Raw genomic sequence first — 20,415 nt, 5'->3', positions numbered from 1 at the left:
CTCATCTTGCGTTGACTCCATTGTAATCGACGCACGGGTTGGGAAGAAACCATGTAAATCTAAATCAGGTGGTCTTTGTATGTCCAACGGCCTTATCTTTGAGCAAATCGCAGCATCTACTTATGAATTGTGGCCGAGCGCTCGAATATCCTATACTGTGTAGACTTCTCGTTTGCTGACCGGTGTTACAAGGACGGTGGAAGAGAACTGGCTTCCACACAGTATCGGAGTTGTGGCGTGCCCAGTAGAGAAGAGACGAAAATGCGAAAAAGGCGTCGCAGTAGATCATAGAGTAGGATGCAAAGTGCGCAATCATGAGTGTATCAGGGGGACAATGCAGAGAGTGGGGGACAGTGACAGCGTCGGCGGGAGTCTTCTCGAATAATACATAAATGAGTGGACTTCGCATGTAGTGCCCCGCAGGAGCCTCGTATCTATCAGTTGTAGTGACTACGAATCCAACTTGAAGAGCGTCACGCGTGTGACGGAGAGGCTCGCAGATGTGTCACGTATGGGCGCTTACGACCCTTCCAATTCACGGTTCAATGTCGATATAAAGCAAATATAAAGTGGCTCAAGCTCAAGTGAATTAGCCGTTCTGCATGACCACCGCCGCTGGCTCGCCGCACCATGCCCATAACCACAGACGCATCTTTATAGGACCCCTCCCGGAGAAGGTCGTTACCCAGCAAGAACAGCTGCAAAGCCGAGCGAACAGTTTCGTGACCGAGGCCATCAAACGCAATGCATTTCACTTGTTCATCTCCAGAGGCGGTAGGCAGGAAGACTGGCGTGAAAGCGATGAGCAAAGTATCGTCAACGAGATGATGAGTCGCTGGCAGGACTCTGAATGGGGTCGCTTTTGGCGACGCAGGAAGGAGAACAAGGATGCGAAGGCGCAAGTTACACGCTGGGTTGGAGGCACCTTCGAAGTTGGCACCGTCGTTGAAGGGGTGAACTTGCTGCAGGTCCCCCCGAGTATTACGGGCGACGGTACGCCTTCATCACCCTTTGCCGACGAAGGAACGTTCATTACTGCCCATACGGACTTTTCGCCCGGATATTCCTTGGGTGCATCATCGGACAACCTCAAATTACCCTCAGTTTTCAACCAAAACGCTAGCGATAGTCCTAGCTCCAGTACAGCTCTATTGCGACCATCCTTGGGCCGCCGTCAAGACGCGCGACCCAGTAAAGCACAGAGCGAGCCACTTCGTCGACCTATCATCAAATTGCCGTCCTCGTTTGGTGCGAGGAGCAGTACACACCATCATCTGAAACCCCTCCGCCTGAATAAAGGCAAAGCGAAGGCCGTTCACTATGCCGATCTAGTCAGCTCCAGTGCTGAGCCCCCGCCGGCGCCACAGAGCGCAACGGAGGACACCAGTGCTGGTGTCACTGATGGACCTGCGAAGGAGGATGAAGTTGTCATGAGCGGTGTGTTTCCTTGTCAGATGGAACAGCATCTCCTACTGAATCGACATTTACTCTAGATAGGATGCTTGTCCGGGTTGACTATACACGGTTGGGTGTCGGTCCGACGTACGACGAAGTAGAGAACCGGACGGCGAGGCACCTCTCGCCAGAAGCGTTCAAAGAGTTCATAGTAATTTGGCGGCATAACCGGATAGAGTTGTACGATAACTACGTACGTCATATGCAATATACAATGCTCGACATCCCCAAGTGTTCACCCTTACTATTCAAATCCTAGCATCTGCCGGGGAAAGCGTGGTTTACTGGCCACCAACACCTTGCCTTCCTCATCCCTCTGGAGCCTTCGACGCATCTCTCGCTGTATTCGTTCGTCGATATGTCTTTCTGCCTAGCTTGCCAACCCACTTCTACAAGCGTCGCGTCGGGAGGGAAGTCCCGTTGGCCGTTTCGCAGGAGCAAGGACGGCCAAAACGTGTTTATCTGCAAGCTAAAGAGCCGGTCGCGTGCAGCGGATTGGATGTGGCAAATATGGTACTGTGGCAGTATGCACTTCAACGCAATATTGGGGTCCTGACCCTCGTTCTTGTTCTTCAGGCGCCGTCTCGATGGCAAGATCCCGCCAATGATTGAGATCCGTAATCCTGTGATGGACACCCGCGTGCGCGTGCAAGTACCGTCTATTGATATGGAGATGGCTTTCAAGACGTTCAGCCGTCATAATGTCATCGAGCTAGTGAGGTCCGAGTTGATGAATGAACCACACTGGAGGCTCCTGATCGAGAGCCAATTGGACCAAGGCAAATCCTTGGAATTGGCATGGCGAAACGGGACGACGTTAGATTGGGTGTGGCTAGACAGTGATGTCAACGGCAAGGAGAGGCCTTGGGAAGTCCTGTGCGGGCTTGCCTTCAACCAAGTGCGTCTTAGCCAAGGTTGCGCAGAACTTATAAAAGGCTAATGTCTGCAACCTCCAGTCTTCGCAGCTTTGTCGGTTGGAAATTCGTCTAGGTGAACACAAGACTACGGCCATTCGTTCAGCTAACGGCGAAAAAATAACTGCCCCACCGTCCATCGAAGGGTACCTCGATCGTATCAAGCCCAACACCGGTGCACGCGCGAAGGTGTACCTAGTGACACACGACGGAAGTCTATTTTCCATAGCGCCCTCGCGCGCCTACCCGCCAGCCCCGCCAGGGCTGCAAGGCGTCGGGGACTCGCTCAAAGAGACTGAGGTCATACGCGGTGCTATGCAGATCATGGCAGCCACTGGGGTGATCGACGTGCGGAATATCCTTACTGTGCGCCAGGCCTTCCAGCCTACCCCGCTGCATACCCATACCGAAGTCGACGGAGGAACGCCATCGAATGACGATTGGGCGAATGTGTGGTCCCGTGAAGAAGAGCACGATCAGAGCGAGGACGAGGACGCGGACGGGGGTGGCGACGAAGCGTTGAGCAGGGCGGTCGACAAGGGCAGACTGCGGATGAAACGGTCCTTCGAATTGCTGCTGAAGAACGAGCGCGTTATCAGGTTCGAGGTGAGACCAGGCTCTGTCACCTTGTAGTCTAAGTACTACTTGCTAATTCCATCTCAGGCATACTCCCGCCGCTCAGCGATGGAGTGGATACGGGGCCTTCGCGCGCTCTTGTCATATTGGAGGCAGCGACATCGACACGATGCACTGGAGGAAATGGAAATCGCGCGAGCTGTAAGGGATCCTATCACTCCTCGAGCGCATCTGCACCAGGACGGATGCGAGCGCGCGCCGGAAGCGCCAGCAGACGAGAATGACCCAATGCCCAGCTTGAGCATGACCTTCAACCGGTGCGTTCTCGATGGCTGTAACTCGATCATTCGCGGTGGGAAGCTATTTATGCGCCGAGGCCTGTACGGCGAATACAAGTAAGCGACACATATAATCCTGTGCAGTGCGTTGTTGAAGGACACATCGTAGATTGGTCCAACTCTTCCTCGTCGCAGGCCACCTCGTGTGGTTCCGCGTGAAGGCTAACTCACAGCTCAATCGCCGAGCGCGAAAGAAGATCGGCCTGCTCGATGCGTACGTCGGCTCCGGGTACTTTGCTGTGACGATCCTTCCCAGGGGGCAATACAAGGCCGATACGTCGTTGCCTCGGCGATACCAGGACGGTTTGGAAGCCGATGATCCAGAAGAAGATACTATCTTCGCAGTGTGGTATCTTTCGACCACAGGCGACGCATCATACAAACCAGGAGAGATCGGAACACAGGTCGAGGTCCCGGGTGCCGGGTCAGTACCCCCGCTATCTGTCAAGAGGAAGGTCGCGGTGTTCAGGACGAGGAGCAAAATCGAGAGGAACACATGGTGTTGGGCTCTCAACTGTGAGATCGAGAAACTCGTCAGGGCTCAAAAGGATAGGGAGAGTAAGTTGAGGGGGGTCGCCGCAGTCGCACAGTCGTAAGGAGGGTGAAGTTCTCCGGTCATTCTCATCATCTCGGACACGTATACCATCAAGTGGAAAGATTATTCTAATACCCGATATTGAATCTAATACGCTAATGCAGACGGACGAACAATTACTTCTTGGGTTTCTTGGCTCTATGGGATAATTAGCATTCAATATACCGGATTATACCTACATTGGACACACCCGTATTTACTGCGTGCAGTCTGCCGACCAATGACACCGCCGAAGTCAAGCCCCCCTCGGACAATCTTGTACCTTTACCGAACATTAGTTCGCTTCGAACCCGGTTCTGCGAGACTCACTTGACACCGGGAAGGTCCTGTGCTCTGCCCCCACGAATCATCACCACACTATGCTCCTGCAGGTTATGTCCCTCCCCCTGGATATACGCCTTCAACGTCTCCCCGTTGGATAATTTTATCTTCGCGACCTTGCGCCTGGCGGAATTCGGCTTCTTCGGTTTCATGATGAAAATCTGGGAACAGACACCCTTCTTTTGCGGCGCCTTGTTTAGGAGGGGGGACCGGGACTCCTTGGTTTGTTTGTTCTGCGGTTTCTTCCTGCGCATGGCCTGGTTGAGCGTCGCGGACGTGCTGGGACTCGGGTGGAAAGAGCGTGCAGGGGGTGCTCTGCAATAGGTGGGAATGGCATTCGGCATGCTACTTCGAGGCAGCAGCGCCCGAGTGGCAAAGGGCGCTACAGTGAGAGGTGTTCGGGTGCATGCCCGCAGCGCTGCGAACATTTCCGTACAAGCGATGAGTATTAGTGTTTTCGTCCAAGACTTGAAAGTCGGAGCGGTAGTTGTGCATTGTTTGGCCCACATCGCAGAGCCAAACAGGAGCAACAGAAAGGGACGCGTCTGTGGCAAATGGCGCTTATTCCGCACCGTCATTTAAATCACCACCAATGGCACGCGCGGCGCGGCGCACCAGGCCTGCTCGCACTCAGGCTGAATCTGACATAGAAGAAGAACCGGAAACCCAGCCCAGCCAGGACGAACGACAGCCCTCAGCAAAGGGCAAGAATGCACGACGCGGTGGTGGGCGTCCCAACGCGTCGCGAATGCAGGTAGACGGGGAGGATGAACCCAAGACTGAGGCTGCAAAAGATGAGGATGAGGACGATGATGATGATGAAAATGATAGAATCGACGTCGCAAATTTCTACAATCAGCCCCTGACTAAGGAGGACCTTCCCAGACTGAAAGGTTTAGCAGGCGACTGGGGAACCATGCACGATAACATTGCCAACAGAACTGGGTTTATAGCCGAGCTTGCTGCGTCCATCGCTGACCTCGATGTTTTCTCCAGGGAAGATTCGGAGAAGGTTCGTTACTATTATCGTCGCCCATGTGACTATCCTGATTCCTTTCCTTCACCACACAGGGTGTCGAGGCCCTGGAAATGATCATGAGGGATATTGTGGATGTAGGCGCAGAAATGAAAGCCAACGAGCAAGTCCTCGACAGCATATACCAAGACTTGGCCCGTGGAGAAGTCATTGTGCGTATCACTGCCCCAATTATCTTCGTCGCTGACCCTGTGTCTCCAGAACGAAGCGGTCAACCGCTATACTGCCGGAATCCACAGCGGCCTGATGGAATACGAGCAGAAAACCACCCGTCAGAAATATGTCAAGAACCCACAATATATACAATTCAAGCAGAGTATCTGGGTGCGTCGCTTCATTCCACCGAATGTCTAGATAATTAAGCTGTCTTGTGACATGTTAGGACGCTCAGAATCCTGACACACCAATGCCGGCGCTGAGCGAGTTGGTGCCTAAAGGTACGGTTGTTTAGCCCTTCTTCATAGCCGTTGCCCTTATCGTGACACAGAGGATGGCGATGATAGCGATGACGACGACGATGAAATCGAGGTCGGCGGTGTCACCCAGGACTTCAAGTGTCCTCTCAGTTTGATGCCGCTCCAAGATCCTTGGACATCGTAAGTGCCGTCCAAAGCGCCTCGTTCATGAACTAACAAAACTTCATCAGCTCCGTGTGCGGGCATTCCTTCTCTGGGGATGCTATCAGGGACTATTTCAGGGGTAATCATGGAGCGAAGAAGTGTCCTGCCGCTGGCTGCAATCGGTCTTTCACGCTCGCACAGTGCAAAGCTGACGCTGATCTGGCGAAGAAAGTCAAAGGTGTTCTTAGGCGCCAACAAAGGAGGGCGGATGATAGTGATGCAGACGAGGTTGTCGATTGATTCGCGCTAGTATGACGGTCGCGAAGGAGGAACATAACGCGTGTACACTACTTGGTGATGTATCTATATTGTCTTTAAAGCTGCTAATCAGAGCATAACCCCGGTCTTTATGTATGTCCCCTATTCACGACTTCCTGCCTTGTTTCCTTGCCGCTATCTAGAGCCCGGTCGTCGACGTTTGACCATAGGTTGTTTATGGAGTCGTGAGGGAAGTTAAGTTCAATAAATGAAGCGCAGACAGTGTACTGATCGGCGATGTTCAACGCTTCTTAGGAATCATAGGGGACCCCCTAGGTTCTCGTACAGTGTCACTGCAAAAGTCGAGGGCATGCACACATTTATTTGACCTCTGGCCTTTCATATATACGGTTCATATTACTTGTCTGTACTGGTCTAGCCATTTAGCAGTTGCATTCACCAGGCTTGCAGGCGCAGCTGAACGGTGGGTGTCATTCGCGTCCTCAACACACCAAATAGCGGACTAACCTGCCGGCGCATTTGCATGCGTGTCCGTTGCATTTGTCGCAGCTGCAAGCGTTGCCGTCGCACTTGACGCAGGTGCAGTTGGCCTGAACGATGGGGATTTCGATGTGCTGGGCACGAAAATGATTCAGCAAGAGTAAGAGGTGAGCCAGTACGAATACGTACAGCGAACATATTTGATTTGCGGGTTAGATGGCGTAGATGGGTTGGAATTTGCTTGTTGTAAAGTAGAATCCAAAGGACTCTCCCCTTTATACCTCCTCGCTTTTAGCTTTGACAATGTTTAGAAGGGCGGAACTCCAGCGATTAGCGCTTGGCCTCCGGCTTATCTGTGAACTTGATTGGTTCGTACCCCCGAAACTTGCTCATCGTGACCGCGATTCTTACGTGACTTCCATAGCGTTAATCCCTCAAGGTCTCACCAGCAATAATCCCTCACAAGTAACGTGTATCATTTATCATGCCATAAACACGATTACCAATCTCTTCAGCCCAGGTATTGATTGGGACTGCGTTAGAGCCTCCTCTGCCGACACCCAAATAAAAGAGACGGCGACGAATCTTGCTGCAAGTGATTCGGGGATGCAATGCTATCGATTTGCTTCCTTCGTGAAGCGGGTACACTCTTGCACTCCCGCTGTTGGAACTGCTGCATCCGCTCTGAAGGACTAGTAAAGTCCACCTCAGGGAGGAACTCTACCCGGACAGTGTCTCTACTGATTTTTTGGCAAGGCGTCAGTTGAGTATACTGGTATGATTCTTTCTTCCTATCGACCACCCTCAGGACCTTCCGTCAATAGGTGTTCACTTGACCCGGTGTTCAGTAGCACTGTGGATGACTTTCCCCAGTATGCATAGATCAGGCCTGCACCAGCGATAGACACACCTCGAGGCATTAATGTCCGTCATGGATGATTCTCAAAACATGGTATTCAAAGCCTAAAGGTAATGAGACCACGCAGTGGAACAAGGTTACTTCTCTGTCCCGGTCACATAATCCTCGTGCGGCCGCACCTGCGCATAAGAGTCGGTATGGTATAGTTGGCCCTGGCTTGTCAGCTCTAACAAAGCCTCCGTCCGGCTTCCGAAGCCGAGCCGTTGCCACTCGTGCGCGAGTGCCAGCACCGTCATTTACGACCCCTTCAACACAATCATAAATATCAGCAATGATACTACTCTCTCCAAACTGCAACACAGTAGCGTCACTTCGCATCACCGTTACTCCCATCATGGACTTTGCATTGGTGGCCGCGACGTACGTATACTCAAGCACTCATGCATGCATCACAGCATCACAATGATGCCCGCTTCATAGCGCCCCTCGCCACATAATAATTGTACCCAATCCAGAGGACCACCGATCCATCCTCAAATATGCTCGATTTCCTAATATCGTCTAGTTTACGTGCTACCAGTCCGCCAGTAATGTACGTTGGCGCCCACGAAACTGCCAATCAGGATGTAAACACTGTAACTTCAACCGATATAGACCGCTATGCAACGGGGTCTGATGCACGTCTAGCCCTTATCAACCTGTGGAGGAAATGGGCTCTGGTAGGCTCTGGTTACTTCTTGCTTCCGACCAATACCCGACCCCCACACCATTCGCAAGCAGGAATAACAGAGCTTGGAACACCCCGAGTGGCTCTGGCAACAAAGCTTGTTCAGCGTTCCCCGATGGACTTCCGGGGAAAGCCCTTCTCCGAGTCGCCCGCAGTTCAGAAGTTCACCCCTTAATGTTTCTACACCCCTTGCAGGCTGCCCAATCGAAGCAGGTTTCAGGAATTGCTTCATGGTGCCCTTCACCGGCCTCGACATTCACATTCCCCTCTCGCTCGGCAACCTGATAGATCTTGTTTAGTACATGATATCTCCAATCGATATCTGCATGTTAATACCTAACTCCAGCAATTTACTAGTTCTCTGACAAGTGGTGTGCCCGTTGGATTACTGGGCGTAATTTGTATCCCTCTCATCGCCGCCACCGCCGGGCCTGCGAAAGAAGTATGGGGCTGATCAAGGCTTTCCGAATCGCTTTCCTAATCGCTTTCCTTTGTCTCCGAGTACATAGATCAAAATGAAATGGCTAAGGCGAGTTGTATATGCATCTTCACGAGTCAGTGATATGTCATTACAGATGGGTATACAGGGATGAACTGCTACTCACATCATTCGCGGCAGGATCCAAAAGTTTGGAAAGTACAAAAGGTAATGACCACCGCAGGGGTCGAACCTGCAATCTCCTGATCACAACTAATCGTAGTCAGACGCGATGCCATTTCGCCAGGCGGCCATGTGGTTGATTGGAGACCTAGCCTCGATAGACCACCTGTTTAACGAAGCGTCGGGTGGGGCTATGCTTTTGTCCTGCGACCACGTATTTGTGATCAGGACCACGTTGAGTGAGCTGAACTTGCTGGTTTATATACCGTGATGGAACCGATCGGTACTGGACTCTGGTTTGAGATGCCCACTCCCCCAACACTGCCTCCTGAACTTTGGAGACACATTTTGTCTTACATCGACAGCTCCCTCCTCCTTCCTATTTGCGGGGTGAACCATGTTTTCCGTGATGTTGCTTTGGACCATCGTCACAGACATCTCTGGCTCGGCTATCTCTCGGATACTAAAATTCTCCTGATCCAAAGCTTGAAGTGAGTGGCACGGAAGTAAACACTCTATAATATTTCTCATAAAGCCTCTAGGGATCCTTGGCTTGCAAAGCGGGTCAAGTCATTATATTTGGCCACTGGAGCCGTGGGTGCTCGAGTGGATGCCTCGCGCCTGGCGCTGCCAAAACCGAAGAACCGCCTAGGCTACTCGGATATCCTGGCGTCGTTCCTACCAAGTGTGGTTCGCCGCTGGGTGACTAACGTTCCAGTGGAAGTAATTGACGACATTCAGTCGGATGCAACGTCGATGAGCGCCGAATCACTACTTCCATTGCTGGATGTAGTACTCGATCAACTGAAGAACGTTTCCGAACTGGAAATCATACTAGACCACGCCGGGAATCTCGACTTCGAGCTTGACTTTCTGCGCAAGCTGTACTGCTTGTTTGTCAGTCGAAATATTCAGGCACTGAGCCTACAATTTTACGACTACAAACTATCTTTGGTCTTGCCGTTAACACCATTCATTGGTTTGAGAAAAGTGTCCTTGACTCTTCTTCCGCCGTTGAACCCTTCCCCCCTGTCCGCCGACGCTTTTTCTGCGCTCCATCAGTTTCTTGAACGCATTGCTCCCTCAGTCGAGGACTTGTCCTTTGCCACACCAGACTTCGACATCGTCAAGCAGCTGGCCTCATCGCTACACTCAAGTAATTGTTCTCGCAATCGTGAATTAGTCTGTTTGCTTACTCGAGTTTCAGTCACCATGCCCAACGTTCGGGAGCTCGGGACTCCTCTTATATTCGATGATCTTGGCGCAATTCAGAGTATGGGTTCGAGGTACCCATGCCTCTCCGCATTGAAACTGTACCCGTGGAGTCCGAGAATAGCTCCGGCACTCCCACTCGGGTGTCTTCGGCTTTCCGGACTGCGTAGTCTCACACTGTCGCTCTCGGATATACGCGACGCCTCCTTCTTCGAACCATCCGGATATCGCCAACTCGAGGAACTAAATATCAGCAATGCGTGTTTGTACAGTGACACAGTGGACGCGATATGCAAGTTCTTCGCGAGCTCTAGTATCACTCGACTTAGATTGTCCGAGTTCTATCTTGTTTCGGGAAATACCTTCGATTGCCTTTCTCGGTCTTTTTCCTGTTCTCCACACGCTCGACTTAAGCACCGAATCTGTTAATACTTTGACATCTGAATTCGACTCAGTACGTCCTGCTCGCATCATCCCGCATATATGCTTACTCGTGTTATCCTCTCAGGATGCCCTTGTCGAGCGACATTATCCAGATTGGCACGTCTCTGTAATAAACTTGAAACTCAGACTTAGACTCTCCGAGTCTCCCAAAGCTATCGCCCCCGTCCTGCAACGGTGTATTCCCAATCTGAAGGTCATAAACGTCGAAAGCCTCTCGTTCTAAACACGTGCTTCTTTATTCCGAGTAGACAACCCTATACAACATTATATGCCGACGTTGTTTGAGCTCTATTCTTCTTCGCCTTTGTTCCTACACGTCCAAATCAGAGAGCAGCTTGGCAACATTGGCTGATCGAGGGGTGACTCTGCACTTATAGGGCGTGCATTGTCTTGGAGTTCAAGCATGCTATATCAGTACTACTTCCTGACGGTACTCCACTCGAGAGGGTACTCACGAAATTAAGCCCGTCATCATCTCTGCCTTCAAAGCGATAGGCTTTCCATCGGCGTCAAGAGGAGGAGCGAAATTGAAAAGGGACAGCAAAGTTGCGAAGGTTATATAGAGAGCGTCGTTGCTGAAGAATCTACCGGGGCATACCCTTCAACGCAAGTGTTAGCTTTTTGACGAGGCTCCATCGGAAATGGCGGAACCCACCTCCTACCAAGCCCAAAAGCTACACTGGTTGGATCAAGAACATCTGGGTTGAGCTTCCCGTCCTTCATGAAACGATCAGGGTCGAAGGCAAACGGGTTGGGATAGTTTTCTGGGTCGTGGTGGATTGACCTGTACATAATAACAGCTAAGGTTCCAAAGTCTCCAGACTACTGAAAGGACCTACCACATATTAATTGACACAATTGTTCCCTTCGGTCCGCACATCAATTCTTTGTTACCCAGAGTGCGGAGAGGTTTCGCTCACCTTCGGGATAAAATAACCTTCATACACATCGTCTACGAGACTTCTGCGCGAATTCCCTAGGATTGGCCGTTGTTACCTGAGATGTCCCTAGAGCAAGTGAGAAAGACAAACCAAGGGGGGTCACAGTCTGCCACCTTGATGCCTCTTTGAATATCGCGTTGATATACGGCAGTTGGTTGCGGTCCTCGAACGTTGGTAAGCGATTGACTCCGACCACTTCGTCCAACTCCTTTTGGGCTTTTCTCTGCACCTCTGGGTGCATAGCCAGGGCGAGGACAAGAGTATGAGCCGTGGAGACAGTTGTATCGGAGCCGGCTATATCAGATCAGAAAACAGCCATTCAGCACGAAGCCAACGACTGCCCCACGATACACACCTAGGTACGCAGCAGAAGCGGTGTTCCGTGAGAGTACATCATCGTTGTTCGTTGTATCCAAGAGTTTAGCGAGGACTGAATCGGGTGCCAACATTTTTTTCGCCATCGCCCATGGTTCTATAGCAGCAGCTATATTCACGTTCCGCGCATGCTCCGCGGCTCGTTTAAACCCGGCGCCAGGTACCCACCCCGGGATGTACTTCATGAAAGGGAATATGTCAAGGTATGTGGTCCCATTGATAGTAGATACGCTGAGGCCAGACATCGCCTCCTCCGCCAAAGAAACGAAATAGTTGTCATCTGGTGCCAACCGGATTCCATACGTGACGTCCATGAGTATAGCTGGATACACGCTGGGCGGGTTAATGTTCAGTATCAAAACAAATCCTGAGAGGGGAGAAAAGTGGGATGGGTTACATACTGCCGAAGGTGCTGCAAGATTTTCTCAGGAGCACGGAGTATTTGCTGTGCTAAGATGTGGGCTTCACGAACCATGGATGGATGGTACTAAAGGCAGGGTCAGCCCAACGAGGTGAAATTAAGCGGTGTATTATTACTCTCGGGATGGCATGGGCTTGGAAGTGGTCGTTGAATAGCTTCCGGTGTTGCCTCCATTGGGGACCATATTGGTGAAATGCGAAGAGACAGTCCTCGAAGTTCATGCTATGTCAGAAGAGCATGAGTTTCGAGGGTAGTCTCAGCACGAAGGGCGCCGCTTACATTTCTACCAATGCAGTCATGTGCGGTCGGTTTGCATAGACAGCTGATCGCTTCTCGTGAAGGTCGGATGCCCGCTTCATCGATCCCAAAACGACGATTTGTAGCCCAGCGAGGTTGACTGAGATGATGTCGGACTCTGAGTTGCAAACAGACCTGTATGAACGGACATGAATCGTCGTATGATACGGAAACCTACGGTATTCTTTGTGCCATTTATCTAGGACCAGCCATGGCCTGGTGGTGGGCCATTGAAGGAGATTGCCAATTAATGGTAGTCCCTTTGGCCCTGGGATTCTCTTGTACTTGTAGCCGGAAGATCTGGTAGACCATAGAACTACGAAAGCACCGAGCAAAATTAAAATAATCGGGTCGCCTAACGCTACACGAATCGCGTCGTATGGTTGGGGGATCATGGCGGGGATTTACTGACACAGGCTTCTGGGATATCGGCTGCTTTTAAGCCCACCAGTGGGGCCTCGGCTGCTGGGGCTGGGATCAAATCGTCGCCAGAGTGTGGTCCGGACATCCTATGACCTTTACGCGTCTTATCATTAGTCAATGGAACGTGTGGATAACCACTGAAATCTACTTCTTATCGACGTGCGACTCGAGGCTACGTTGTTTGTTGATTCCAGCTTCCCATAGCGCTGCAAGGTGCACCACTTTTGCGGCGGCATGACCCTCAGTGTGGGTTCTGCAATGGCCCGCAGCCAATGGCAGGGGCGCGTTGGGGATCACTTATCGAGTGTTTGGGAGCCCATCATGTATTTTGGAACGAATCAACTTCTTTTTCGACGGTAGACACTAGCGGTCTGGTTCATCTGTCAAAGTGTGACCTCGACGTTGACCAAAGTTAGTATATGTTTTCCTAAGAAGCGCGGAAATATACACAATACGTTCCGAAGCAATGAACATCGGACACACATGGTGGTGCGATTAAGCTTTGATGAAGAAACGGAGCGCCAACTCATCGGGATTCAAGTGCTGGCAGCGAGAATAAAGATGGATGTTCGAGATTTCTTGAGTCCGGACAATTTTCCTTATCTGTGGCTGCGCTGGGGCGTATGAATGCAAAGAGAAATGAGTCTTATCAAATTACAGCCGACCAAGTTACCAGCTCTGTCGCCGTAGAGATGTTCAACGAAAAGACAAACTGCTATCCATCTAATTGCAAGTTCAATTGGCACTGTCAAGGTGTGGCCTCAAGGCTGACCAAAGTTAGCACACATTCTCTTACGAAGCTCGGCGGCACGTACCATACCCCCCGGAAGTCATGGACGCCGGGGTGCAGAGTGGTAGGCAAATGTCTTCATTAAGCAGCAAGAGGGAGCAAGAAGTTTGATGAAGAGGTGACGGACCGTCAGCGCCGACTCTCAAAATTCAAGCGCTGGTCACTCCACACAAATTCTTGGGTTTTGACTTTCGGTGAATCTGGACGTTGTTGCTACTGTGGGATGCTGAGTGTTATGAGTATTGTGGTGTACTAATAAACGGCGAATCTGGTTAACATCTGTGACTATACACCAGCGCTGTTTTCCGCTTCATGACCACTTCGAATAGACTTCGGAGTTACAAGTGTCTTGATATATCGAGATATCAAGAAAAAGTTGATGAATATACCTCGAATCCAGCAGCTGCTCGAGTCGCATAAGCTAGACTTTTCTATTGTCCTCAACTCCTGTTGACCCCTGTTCAACGTTTGATCACGTGAAGACTCCCGACGTTTCCGCCGACACCCTCAACTTCGCCCGCAATTCACCTCTAGAAGAGGCAAGGACTCGAGGATGCTCACTGCCTCATCATCAAGAGCACTGCGATCGCTAGCTCACCCTTCGAAGGTATGCCTTTACGAGTTGTCTGCGTTGCGGGACATGTTATGAAATTTGTATAGCGAGCCTACCATGACCTTATCACCCTTCCAAGCAAGAGAGCCGCCGTGTCCGCTGGACCTCCTGGTTACAGTGCGGTGACTGGACATGTAGTCACTGTCTTTGGATGTACTGGCTTTCTCGGACGATATGTTGTGGCGAAACTAGGTTCGTGAGGGTGATATTCATCGTTATATTCCGCGTTCTGATGTTCTTCGAAAAGCCAAGATGGGCACTCAAGTTATCATACCATATCGTGACGAAGATGAGAAGAGACATCTGAAGCTCATGGGAGACTTGGGTCAGGTCGTACCAATGGTGAGCGTTGGCCTATGTTCGTGCTGGGAACCTCTCGTTAATTCAGGCACTTTAGGAATGGGACATTCGTAGCGAGCAACAAATCGCGGAATGTCTCCGGCATTCAGACCTTGTCTACAACCTGACGGGACGGAACTTCGATACCAAGTGTGTATAACCACCACCAGGCCGTATGATTGAGTACTAACCCGACGGCACCGCGCTACGTAGGAACTTTGACATGGCCTCAGTCCATGTTGCGGGTGCAGAGAGGATTGCTAAGATTGCTGCGGAATCAGGCGTTTCGAGACTTGTTCATGTGTCTCACCTGAATGCTTCACACACATCCCCCTCCACGTTCTACCGGACGAAGGCCGAAGGTGAAGACCGTGTAAAAGCTGCGTTCCCTCGCGCCACTATTGTCAAACCTGGCACAATGTACGGGTCTGAAGATAAGCTCCTCAACAATATGGCCAGTGCGTCTTTCCCATTGACAAATCCGACGCGCCTAAGAACTCACAGTCTATACACACTTTTTTCCGCAGCATGGTCTATCTGGTGGAAATTGAACCAGGCACAGACGAAGACGCGTCCCGTCCATGTGAGTCTCCCTGTCAGATAGCTGGTATATCTTACCAAATTAACACTACATAGGTCATGGATGTCGCACAAGCCTTGGCGAATCTCATGAGGATGCCGGAGTTAGCGAGGACGATCGCACTGCCTGGTCCGTCAACGCTAACGCATGAGTACCTATTGGAGCTAGTTGCTTCCGTGACGATGCGCCCACCGAGCGGAGCTCCAGTTCTTCCCAAGAAAGTCGCTCTTGCTCTCGCGAGAGCTGCTCAGGCAGTTTGGTGGCCTGCTCTTAGCCCGGATGAAGTGATCCGACGGTACATCGACGATGTTGACACGCCAGGCGATTGGGATCTCGTTGGCGTGACCCCATCGGAAATTGAGAGCAATGCAATCACTTATCTTAGACGATACAGAACCGCGTACGTTGTTTCATTTGGTGACACTCCGAGGAATGAATTGATGATCCCTAACGACCATGTACATTTTGCAGGGAGAACTATGTTCGTCCGGCAGTTTTCCCGTCTCGCCCTGAAGCCGCACAATTGTCGTCATGAAACTTTCTTCCATAGATACTTTGTAGGCACTGCACGGTCGTAATCCATCGAATTTTGAACTAGATGGGGATTTTGCTTGAGTTTCTTTGACAATGACGTCTCACCGGTTTCCAGCGGCTGTCGGAGGTGCACAGTGGAGCAAACAACGGAAGTTTTCGCCATAGCAAAGAAGTGGGGATATATTCGCAACATGGTTTACGAGAAATATACTAGCAAGATGTCCTCGCAGGCCATTGCCGTTATGCAACTTGCCAAATGTCAAAGGATGGGCGTGCAAGCCCGTGGGTGTGGGAGAGCAGGAGAGCTGGGAAACTTCTCTTCGGGAGAGGTTAAACCCCAACGATTAGAATCCTGGGGGAACAAGAGATTTTGGCTGGCTGGCTGGCGGGTAGGCTCCAGCCTGAGCAAGCATCTGAAAATTTGAAAAAAGAGGGACAGTGAGCCGGCGTTGTCTACGGCACGGTAAAGCATGGTTGAGGAAGAGGAGCGATATGTACCTGCTGGCCTTGCTGCTGCTCAAGCAGCTCTTTTTCCTGGGCTACAATTTTGGCTTCATCCTCCAGTGTCAGTGCCAACGGCAGAGCTACGAGCAAAGCCGATGTCGTGACAATCCACACGATATTCCCCGCCAACTTCCCACCGCGTTTGATGAACGACGCCGTTTTGGAGACGCGCGTAGCGATATTGTGTCTGGTCGTCGGCGGTACTATGTCGACGAGCGCTGCCACACGGTCGAAAAAGGACTCTTGGGGGTCTTCCGAAACAACGGACGACAAGGATATTGATGAAGAAGTGCGTGATGAGGCAGTGGAGGCATACGGGGAATTTCCCGCATCCTTCTCATCGACGATTTCGACCTTGACCATTGTTTTTTTCGAGTTGAGTCAGTTGGTGAGAAGGAACCGGCGGCGGCTTGGTGAGGGTCTGACAAGAAAACTTGGGTCGGTACCGACAAGGTGACAGTTAGTGGCGGCGTTCCTTGTGCTTGGCCCTGTTTGGGCAGATTTCCTAAACGAGATCTACATATAAGATCGGACCAGTACTTCAATTACAAGTTGGTGCCCCTCCCTCAACCATCTTGCTTTCTTACCACCATCATGCCCAAGGATACCCATTCCTCCAATTTTTCCAGCTCGCTCTCACAGCCTGGTTGGCAGTTCCCATCGTTTCTTGCCTGTCGACGTGCTGAACGAATCCTGCGTTGTGATCGGTTCCAGGCTTAGCGCTACCATCGCAATCAGTGCAGAATCACATCCATGAACTCGCAAAGACGCTGCCGCCCCCGCGTAAACAGAACACAGCTTGCGACGCTTGCAGGTCCGCTCGTTCCATCCACCCATGATGTATTACATCAAGTAAAGTTCAGCCCAGGTCGAGGAAGGTCAAGTGCAACCGGGTGCAAGGGCAGGAGAAGGTGCAGTACATCGCCATCCCTGTGCTCGAATGCAACTAAACTGCTGTCGATTTCAGTGCCAGGTATGTAATGCCCGCCGTTCCATTGGCCGATTTCATGGTTGCGGAGATTCACATGGTATATGACCGATAGCACTGTCTCTCCAAAAATTATCCATGCACGTCAGTATCTTCATCGAGGGCGTGTTCTATGACCGCTCATAGTTGCCTGTGACAAATAGCCATTACGTTCAGCAAGCGACATCCGAGAGGAAGCGCGTCGGAGTGCCCCGAAGACCACGAAATACTTCTACTAGTTCAAGGTATGCCCTCTGATTAGGTTTCACTTATGAAACAGATTCTCATCTGTCCGGTATTCGCTGCCTTCAACAACGCCAGGTATCTCCTTCGCTCCCAATTCATAGAGCATCCATTGATTCTAGAAATATTTTAGCTCTTCATCTCCCGGACCTTCCAAACTGTACGTCTCCTCTGCTCCAATGACAACTACGATAACTCTAACGTCGACGGCTTTGTGGCTTGATTAGCGCCTCTCCCATCATCGAGAATGGATACCCCGCTGCCTTCCCAAAATTCCCAACTTTCCATACTGGTCCTATCCCTATCAAGTTCGGCTTCTACCCCCCCATAACGCTCGATACCCCCACTAGAGAAGTTCTGTTGTACTTATTCTCGCCACCGGAAATTGCCAGGTATATTGGTTGCTTCCTCATAGGTACTTACTGCTGAGTAATGGAACCAGTGATCACACTCCTTTTGGGCAAACGATGGTCAAGTCGCCATACGCCGACTGGGGCGAACAAGCAATCAAACTCGAGAACGAAGCTTTCAGAACAGAGTGCGTGTTTTTAATATCCACCAACATTAATGTACCATGTGAAGATCCACACCTTATATGGTTGATTGGATATTTTATCGCCAGCAGCACGCGCGTCTCAACCGGCGTTGTTTATTTCCTGGCGATTTGGCGAATGCTGACTGAGAACAAATAGATTTGCTCTTGATCTCGTGGAAGTTTTCTTCCAAATTGTTCACAGTCGACTACCGCTTCTCAACCCCGCGTTGTTTAGAGAGCGTCTTTACCTACATGATGCTTCCGGTGCCAGAGCTTCGGAGAAGCCGTTGCATCCGGCACTTGTAGCAACGGTGTTAGCATGGGGCGCGAAGTTCTCCGAGCATCCCTTACTGGTGGCCGATCGCAAACGACCGAGTGGACAAAGTCATTTAGCCAGAATCCTAATTGACCGCGCAAGAGAGTTCGCCGAGGCATTAAAGGTGCATAGGGTTCCACATGCTGACCATGTAGTCATTGGTCTCCTCATTGAGCCGTTGCAAAGTCGTGAGTTCATCTCCTATATATCCATGACAACTCGTAGTAAGCTTGATGAATAGAAAATCCTGAGGATGCCAACGGTAAGTGGCTGAACCACCATGTGGCCGAGACTGCCTTCCTCATAGATAGACCACAGGTTATCACGGCTTCTGGCTGACGGCAGCTACTCGTCATCTTCTGGATTTACAGGTCAGTGCCCGGACTTTACTGGAGCGACACCGTCTTCATTTTGGCCCGATTGTCAGATCAACCATAAATCCGTGATGTCAACGATTCAAGACCCTGAGGCTCGGGGGACGATGATATTCGCATGGTGGATGGCGTGTATATGTGATGCGTATGCTTCGGCGTATTACCGTCGAAAGCCTGTCCTTGACGATGACGATTACGATATTGACTTCTACACCGCGGATCCTGTCCACCTAGAAGCCGCAGAGCCCCATTCGCCACTGCCCTCTCCTCGGGAGCAACTTGAGGTGCCTATCATGGGTTTTCTACCACCATTGATTCATATACTCATCTCGTGCTTCAGTTTCTTGTAAGCAGCAGCACTATGGAGGTTCGGTCTGGAGGATGACGATCTTGCGTTTCTGACAGGGTTACTACCGCGCAGCTCATGCCTTAGCCCGAATCTCCCGACAAATGTCCCGGCAGCTTTGGCGACCGGTCACAGAAGCCGATGGGATTCCGCTTAGCGAACTCTCCCGATTCTCGCACTCGCTAGTTGAATGGAGAGATACGTACCTGAACGCAGTGGGGGTCCCAAGCAATTTCGAGGGCGAATGGGACTTTGTGTCTGTAAGCAGAGTGGTCGTCCCTTGCCTCGTTGACGTTTGACTTTCCCCACAATCGTGCAGGCCGTTTCATCATGTGCAAGCGATGCTACATTCCATGTCATGTGGATTATCCTTTTCAGCGCCTTAGACGAGTTTGGGATTCGCGAGGTCAACGAACTTCAACGCGCTGGAAGCCCAGCCGCTGTACTACCTAACGAAGCCGATGTGGAGAGTGTCAAGCGTAAGGTGATGGACGAAGCCCTCCATGGCGCATTGCGAATAGCCGGTTTGGTAAGTAAACTTCTTGGCTTACTTCCTCCGCGCCATTGACTTGATCTATGTTTCTTGGCAGGCTGGCGTCTTGACATCAAACGGCTACCTGGTATTTCCCTCGTAAACTAGGGTCATTAATCGCGATTGAGTTCCGTATGTTCTTCTAGCGCCTTGATCCAGCGGTGATGCACGTTAGCTGTATACACGCTGGCACTCTCCTAGCTCGACTAGGGCGACCCGAAGTATCCAACTGCATCGCTGGCCTCGAACAGTACAGTCATTCATATGAAGAGGCTGGGGAGCAGGCCTCCGAGCTCAAACGAATGTACAAGGATGCCACCAACGGTCACTCAGATTTAGCTCACATGCATTCAACCGTTCAGCGTGGACTAGCGGTGGATGCAACCGCTAACCATTCTATGGCGATTGACACACTTCATGGTTCCAGCGTAAGTCTTGGCTAGTCCTGCTGACTGAAATCATCGGACTTAACGGACGCTATAGTTTGCCCCTGCGCCTTTTGGTGGGAGATGACACGCCCACGGCACGGTGCTTGTCAAAAAAGACCAACATCAAGCAAGTAGCAATACTGTTACCTCGTGCATCATTCCTGTCAGTCATTTACTTGTAGCTTAGTGTTCTACTTGCTGCAGGTTTTACTTATCGTGCAGATCGATTTACTTAGATTAGCTACTCCCTCGCGGGTATGGATTTTTCCTTGTTGTTCATGATCCCCTCTCGTTATGTTGTACTCATAAATGTACCCATGACTCGGACAGATCCAATGCATAGTGGTGATGATCGTAACCTTACCTGGGCATACTGATAATCGATATGCTCAAGCCTCACGAGAACACAAGAGAAGAAGAATGCTACGGCACAGGCTTAGTATTGCTGATAAGACCGATA

At 51.0% G+C, this 20,415-nt stretch overlaps 9 protein-coding genes and 1 non-coding gene across 10 annotated transcripts; 6 read left to right on the top strand and 4 right to left on the bottom strand.

The window, feature by feature from the left end:
• Positions 1 to 602: 602 nt before the first annotated feature.
• On the top strand, positions 603 to 3,879 carry PC9H_010920 (uncharacterized protein; the record flags this gene model as incomplete). Its single annotated transcript, XM_036780410.1, has 8 exons — positions 603 to 1,437; positions 1,494 to 1,648; positions 1,715 to 1,968; positions 2,032 to 2,353; positions 2,412 to 2,975; positions 3,033 to 3,146; positions 3,225 to 3,340; positions 3,393 to 3,879. The coding sequence occupies 8 exons, from the start codon at positions 603 to 605 to the stop codon at positions 3,877 to 3,879; spliced, it is 2,847 nt and encodes a 948-aa protein (XP_036627793.1).
• Positions 3,880 to 3,994: 115 nt separating this feature from the next.
• Positions 3,995 to 4,543, bottom strand: PC9H_010919 (uncharacterized protein; the record flags this gene model as incomplete). The annotated part of the gene is made up of 3 exons (XM_036780409.1): positions 3,995 to 4,016; positions 4,069 to 4,140; positions 4,188 to 4,543. The coding sequence occupies 3 exons, from the start codon at positions 4,541 to 4,543 to the stop codon at positions 3,995 to 3,997; spliced, it is 450 nt and encodes a 149-aa protein (XP_036627792.1).
• Positions 4,544 to 4,791: 248 nt separating this feature from the next.
• PC9H_010918 (uncharacterized protein) lies at positions 4,792 to 6,095 on the top strand (the record flags this gene model as incomplete). The annotated part of the gene is made up of 6 exons (XM_036780408.1): positions 4,792 to 5,211; positions 5,271 to 5,387; positions 5,437 to 5,559; positions 5,618 to 5,672; positions 5,723 to 5,831; positions 5,882 to 6,095. 6 exons carry the CDS (start codon positions 4,792 to 4,794, stop codon positions 6,093 to 6,095), a joined length of 1,038 nt encoding a protein of 345 aa, XP_036627791.1.
• A 1,712-nt stretch (positions 6,096 to 7,807) lies between these two features.
• On the top strand, positions 7,808 to 8,315 carry PC9H_010917 (uncharacterized protein; the record flags this gene model as incomplete). Its single annotated transcript, XM_036780407.1, has 2 exons — positions 7,808 to 7,833; positions 7,979 to 8,315. 2 exons carry the CDS (start codon positions 7,808 to 7,810, stop codon positions 8,313 to 8,315), a joined length of 363 nt encoding a protein of 120 aa, XP_036627790.1.
• Positions 8,316 to 8,790: 475 nt separating this feature from the next.
• On the bottom strand, positions 8,791 to 8,871 carry PC9H_010916. The gene has a single exon. It is a non-coding gene; the product is annotated as a tRNA-Arg (tRNA).
• Positions 8,872 to 9,011: 140 nt separating this feature from the next.
• Positions 9,012 to 10,620, top strand: PC9H_010915 (uncharacterized protein; the record flags this gene model as incomplete). Its single annotated transcript, XM_036780406.1, has 5 exons — positions 9,012 to 9,232; positions 9,284 to 9,897; positions 9,949 to 10,215; positions 10,268 to 10,407; positions 10,462 to 10,620. The coding sequence occupies 5 exons, from the start codon at positions 9,012 to 9,014 to the stop codon at positions 10,618 to 10,620; spliced, it is 1,401 nt and encodes a 466-aa protein (XP_036627789.1).
• An 87-nt stretch (positions 10,621 to 10,707) lies between these two features.
• On the bottom strand, positions 10,708 to 12,826 carry PC9H_010914 (uncharacterized protein; the record flags this gene model as incomplete). The annotated part of the gene is made up of 11 exons (XM_036780405.1): positions 10,708 to 10,786; positions 10,853 to 10,996; positions 11,053 to 11,181; positions 11,237 to 11,262; positions 11,318 to 11,373; positions 11,429 to 11,632; positions 11,694 to 12,046; positions 12,115 to 12,200; positions 12,251 to 12,356; positions 12,414 to 12,549; positions 12,610 to 12,826. The coding sequence occupies 11 exons, from the start codon at positions 12,824 to 12,826 to the stop codon at positions 10,708 to 10,710; spliced, it is 1,536 nt and encodes a 511-aa protein (XP_036627788.1).
• A 1,371-nt stretch (positions 12,827 to 14,197) lies between these two features.
• PC9H_010913 (uncharacterized protein) lies at positions 14,198 to 15,711 on the top strand (the record flags this gene model as incomplete). The annotated part of the gene is made up of 8 exons (XM_036780404.1): positions 14,198 to 14,251; positions 14,305 to 14,449; positions 14,505 to 14,599; positions 14,655 to 14,746; positions 14,810 to 15,054; positions 15,124 to 15,179; positions 15,233 to 15,576; positions 15,648 to 15,711. The coding sequence occupies 8 exons, from the start codon at positions 14,198 to 14,200 to the stop codon at positions 15,709 to 15,711; spliced, it is 1,095 nt and encodes a 364-aa protein (XP_036627787.1).
• Positions 15,712 to 16,054: 343 nt separating this feature from the next.
• TOM22 (mitochondrial import receptor protein) lies at positions 16,055 to 16,577 on the bottom strand (the record flags this gene model as incomplete). The annotated part of the gene is made up of 2 exons (XM_036780403.1): positions 16,055 to 16,123; positions 16,209 to 16,577. The coding sequence occupies 2 exons, from the start codon at positions 16,575 to 16,577 to the stop codon at positions 16,055 to 16,057; spliced, it is 438 nt and encodes a 145-aa protein (XP_036627786.1).
• A 231-nt stretch (positions 16,578 to 16,808) lies between these two features.
• Positions 16,809 to 20,040, top strand: PC9H_010911 (uncharacterized protein; the record flags this gene model as incomplete). The annotated part of the gene is made up of 16 exons (XM_036780402.1): positions 16,809 to 16,860; positions 16,929 to 17,028; positions 17,083 to 17,146; positions 17,258 to 17,307; positions 17,346 to 17,426; positions 17,652 to 17,816; positions 17,855 to 17,962; positions 18,117 to 18,463; positions 18,517 to 18,537; positions 18,594 to 18,646; positions 18,703 to 18,933; positions 19,055 to 19,255; positions 19,315 to 19,524; positions 19,586 to 19,615; positions 19,674 to 19,955; positions 20,011 to 20,040. The coding sequence occupies 16 exons, from the start codon at positions 16,809 to 16,811 to the stop codon at positions 20,038 to 20,040; spliced, it is 2,025 nt and encodes a 674-aa protein (XP_036627785.1).
• Between the last annotated feature and the right edge of the window lie 375 nt (positions 20,041 to 20,415).

This window comes from Pleurotus ostreatus (assembly GCF_014466165.1).
Source record: "Pleurotus ostreatus strain PC9 chromosome Unknown scaffold_8, whole genome shotgun sequence".
NCBI lineage: Eukaryota > Fungi > Basidiomycota > Agaricomycetes > Agaricales > Pleurotaceae > Pleurotus > Pleurotus ostreatus.
This window is presented reverse-complemented; position numbering and strand designations above follow the sequence as displayed.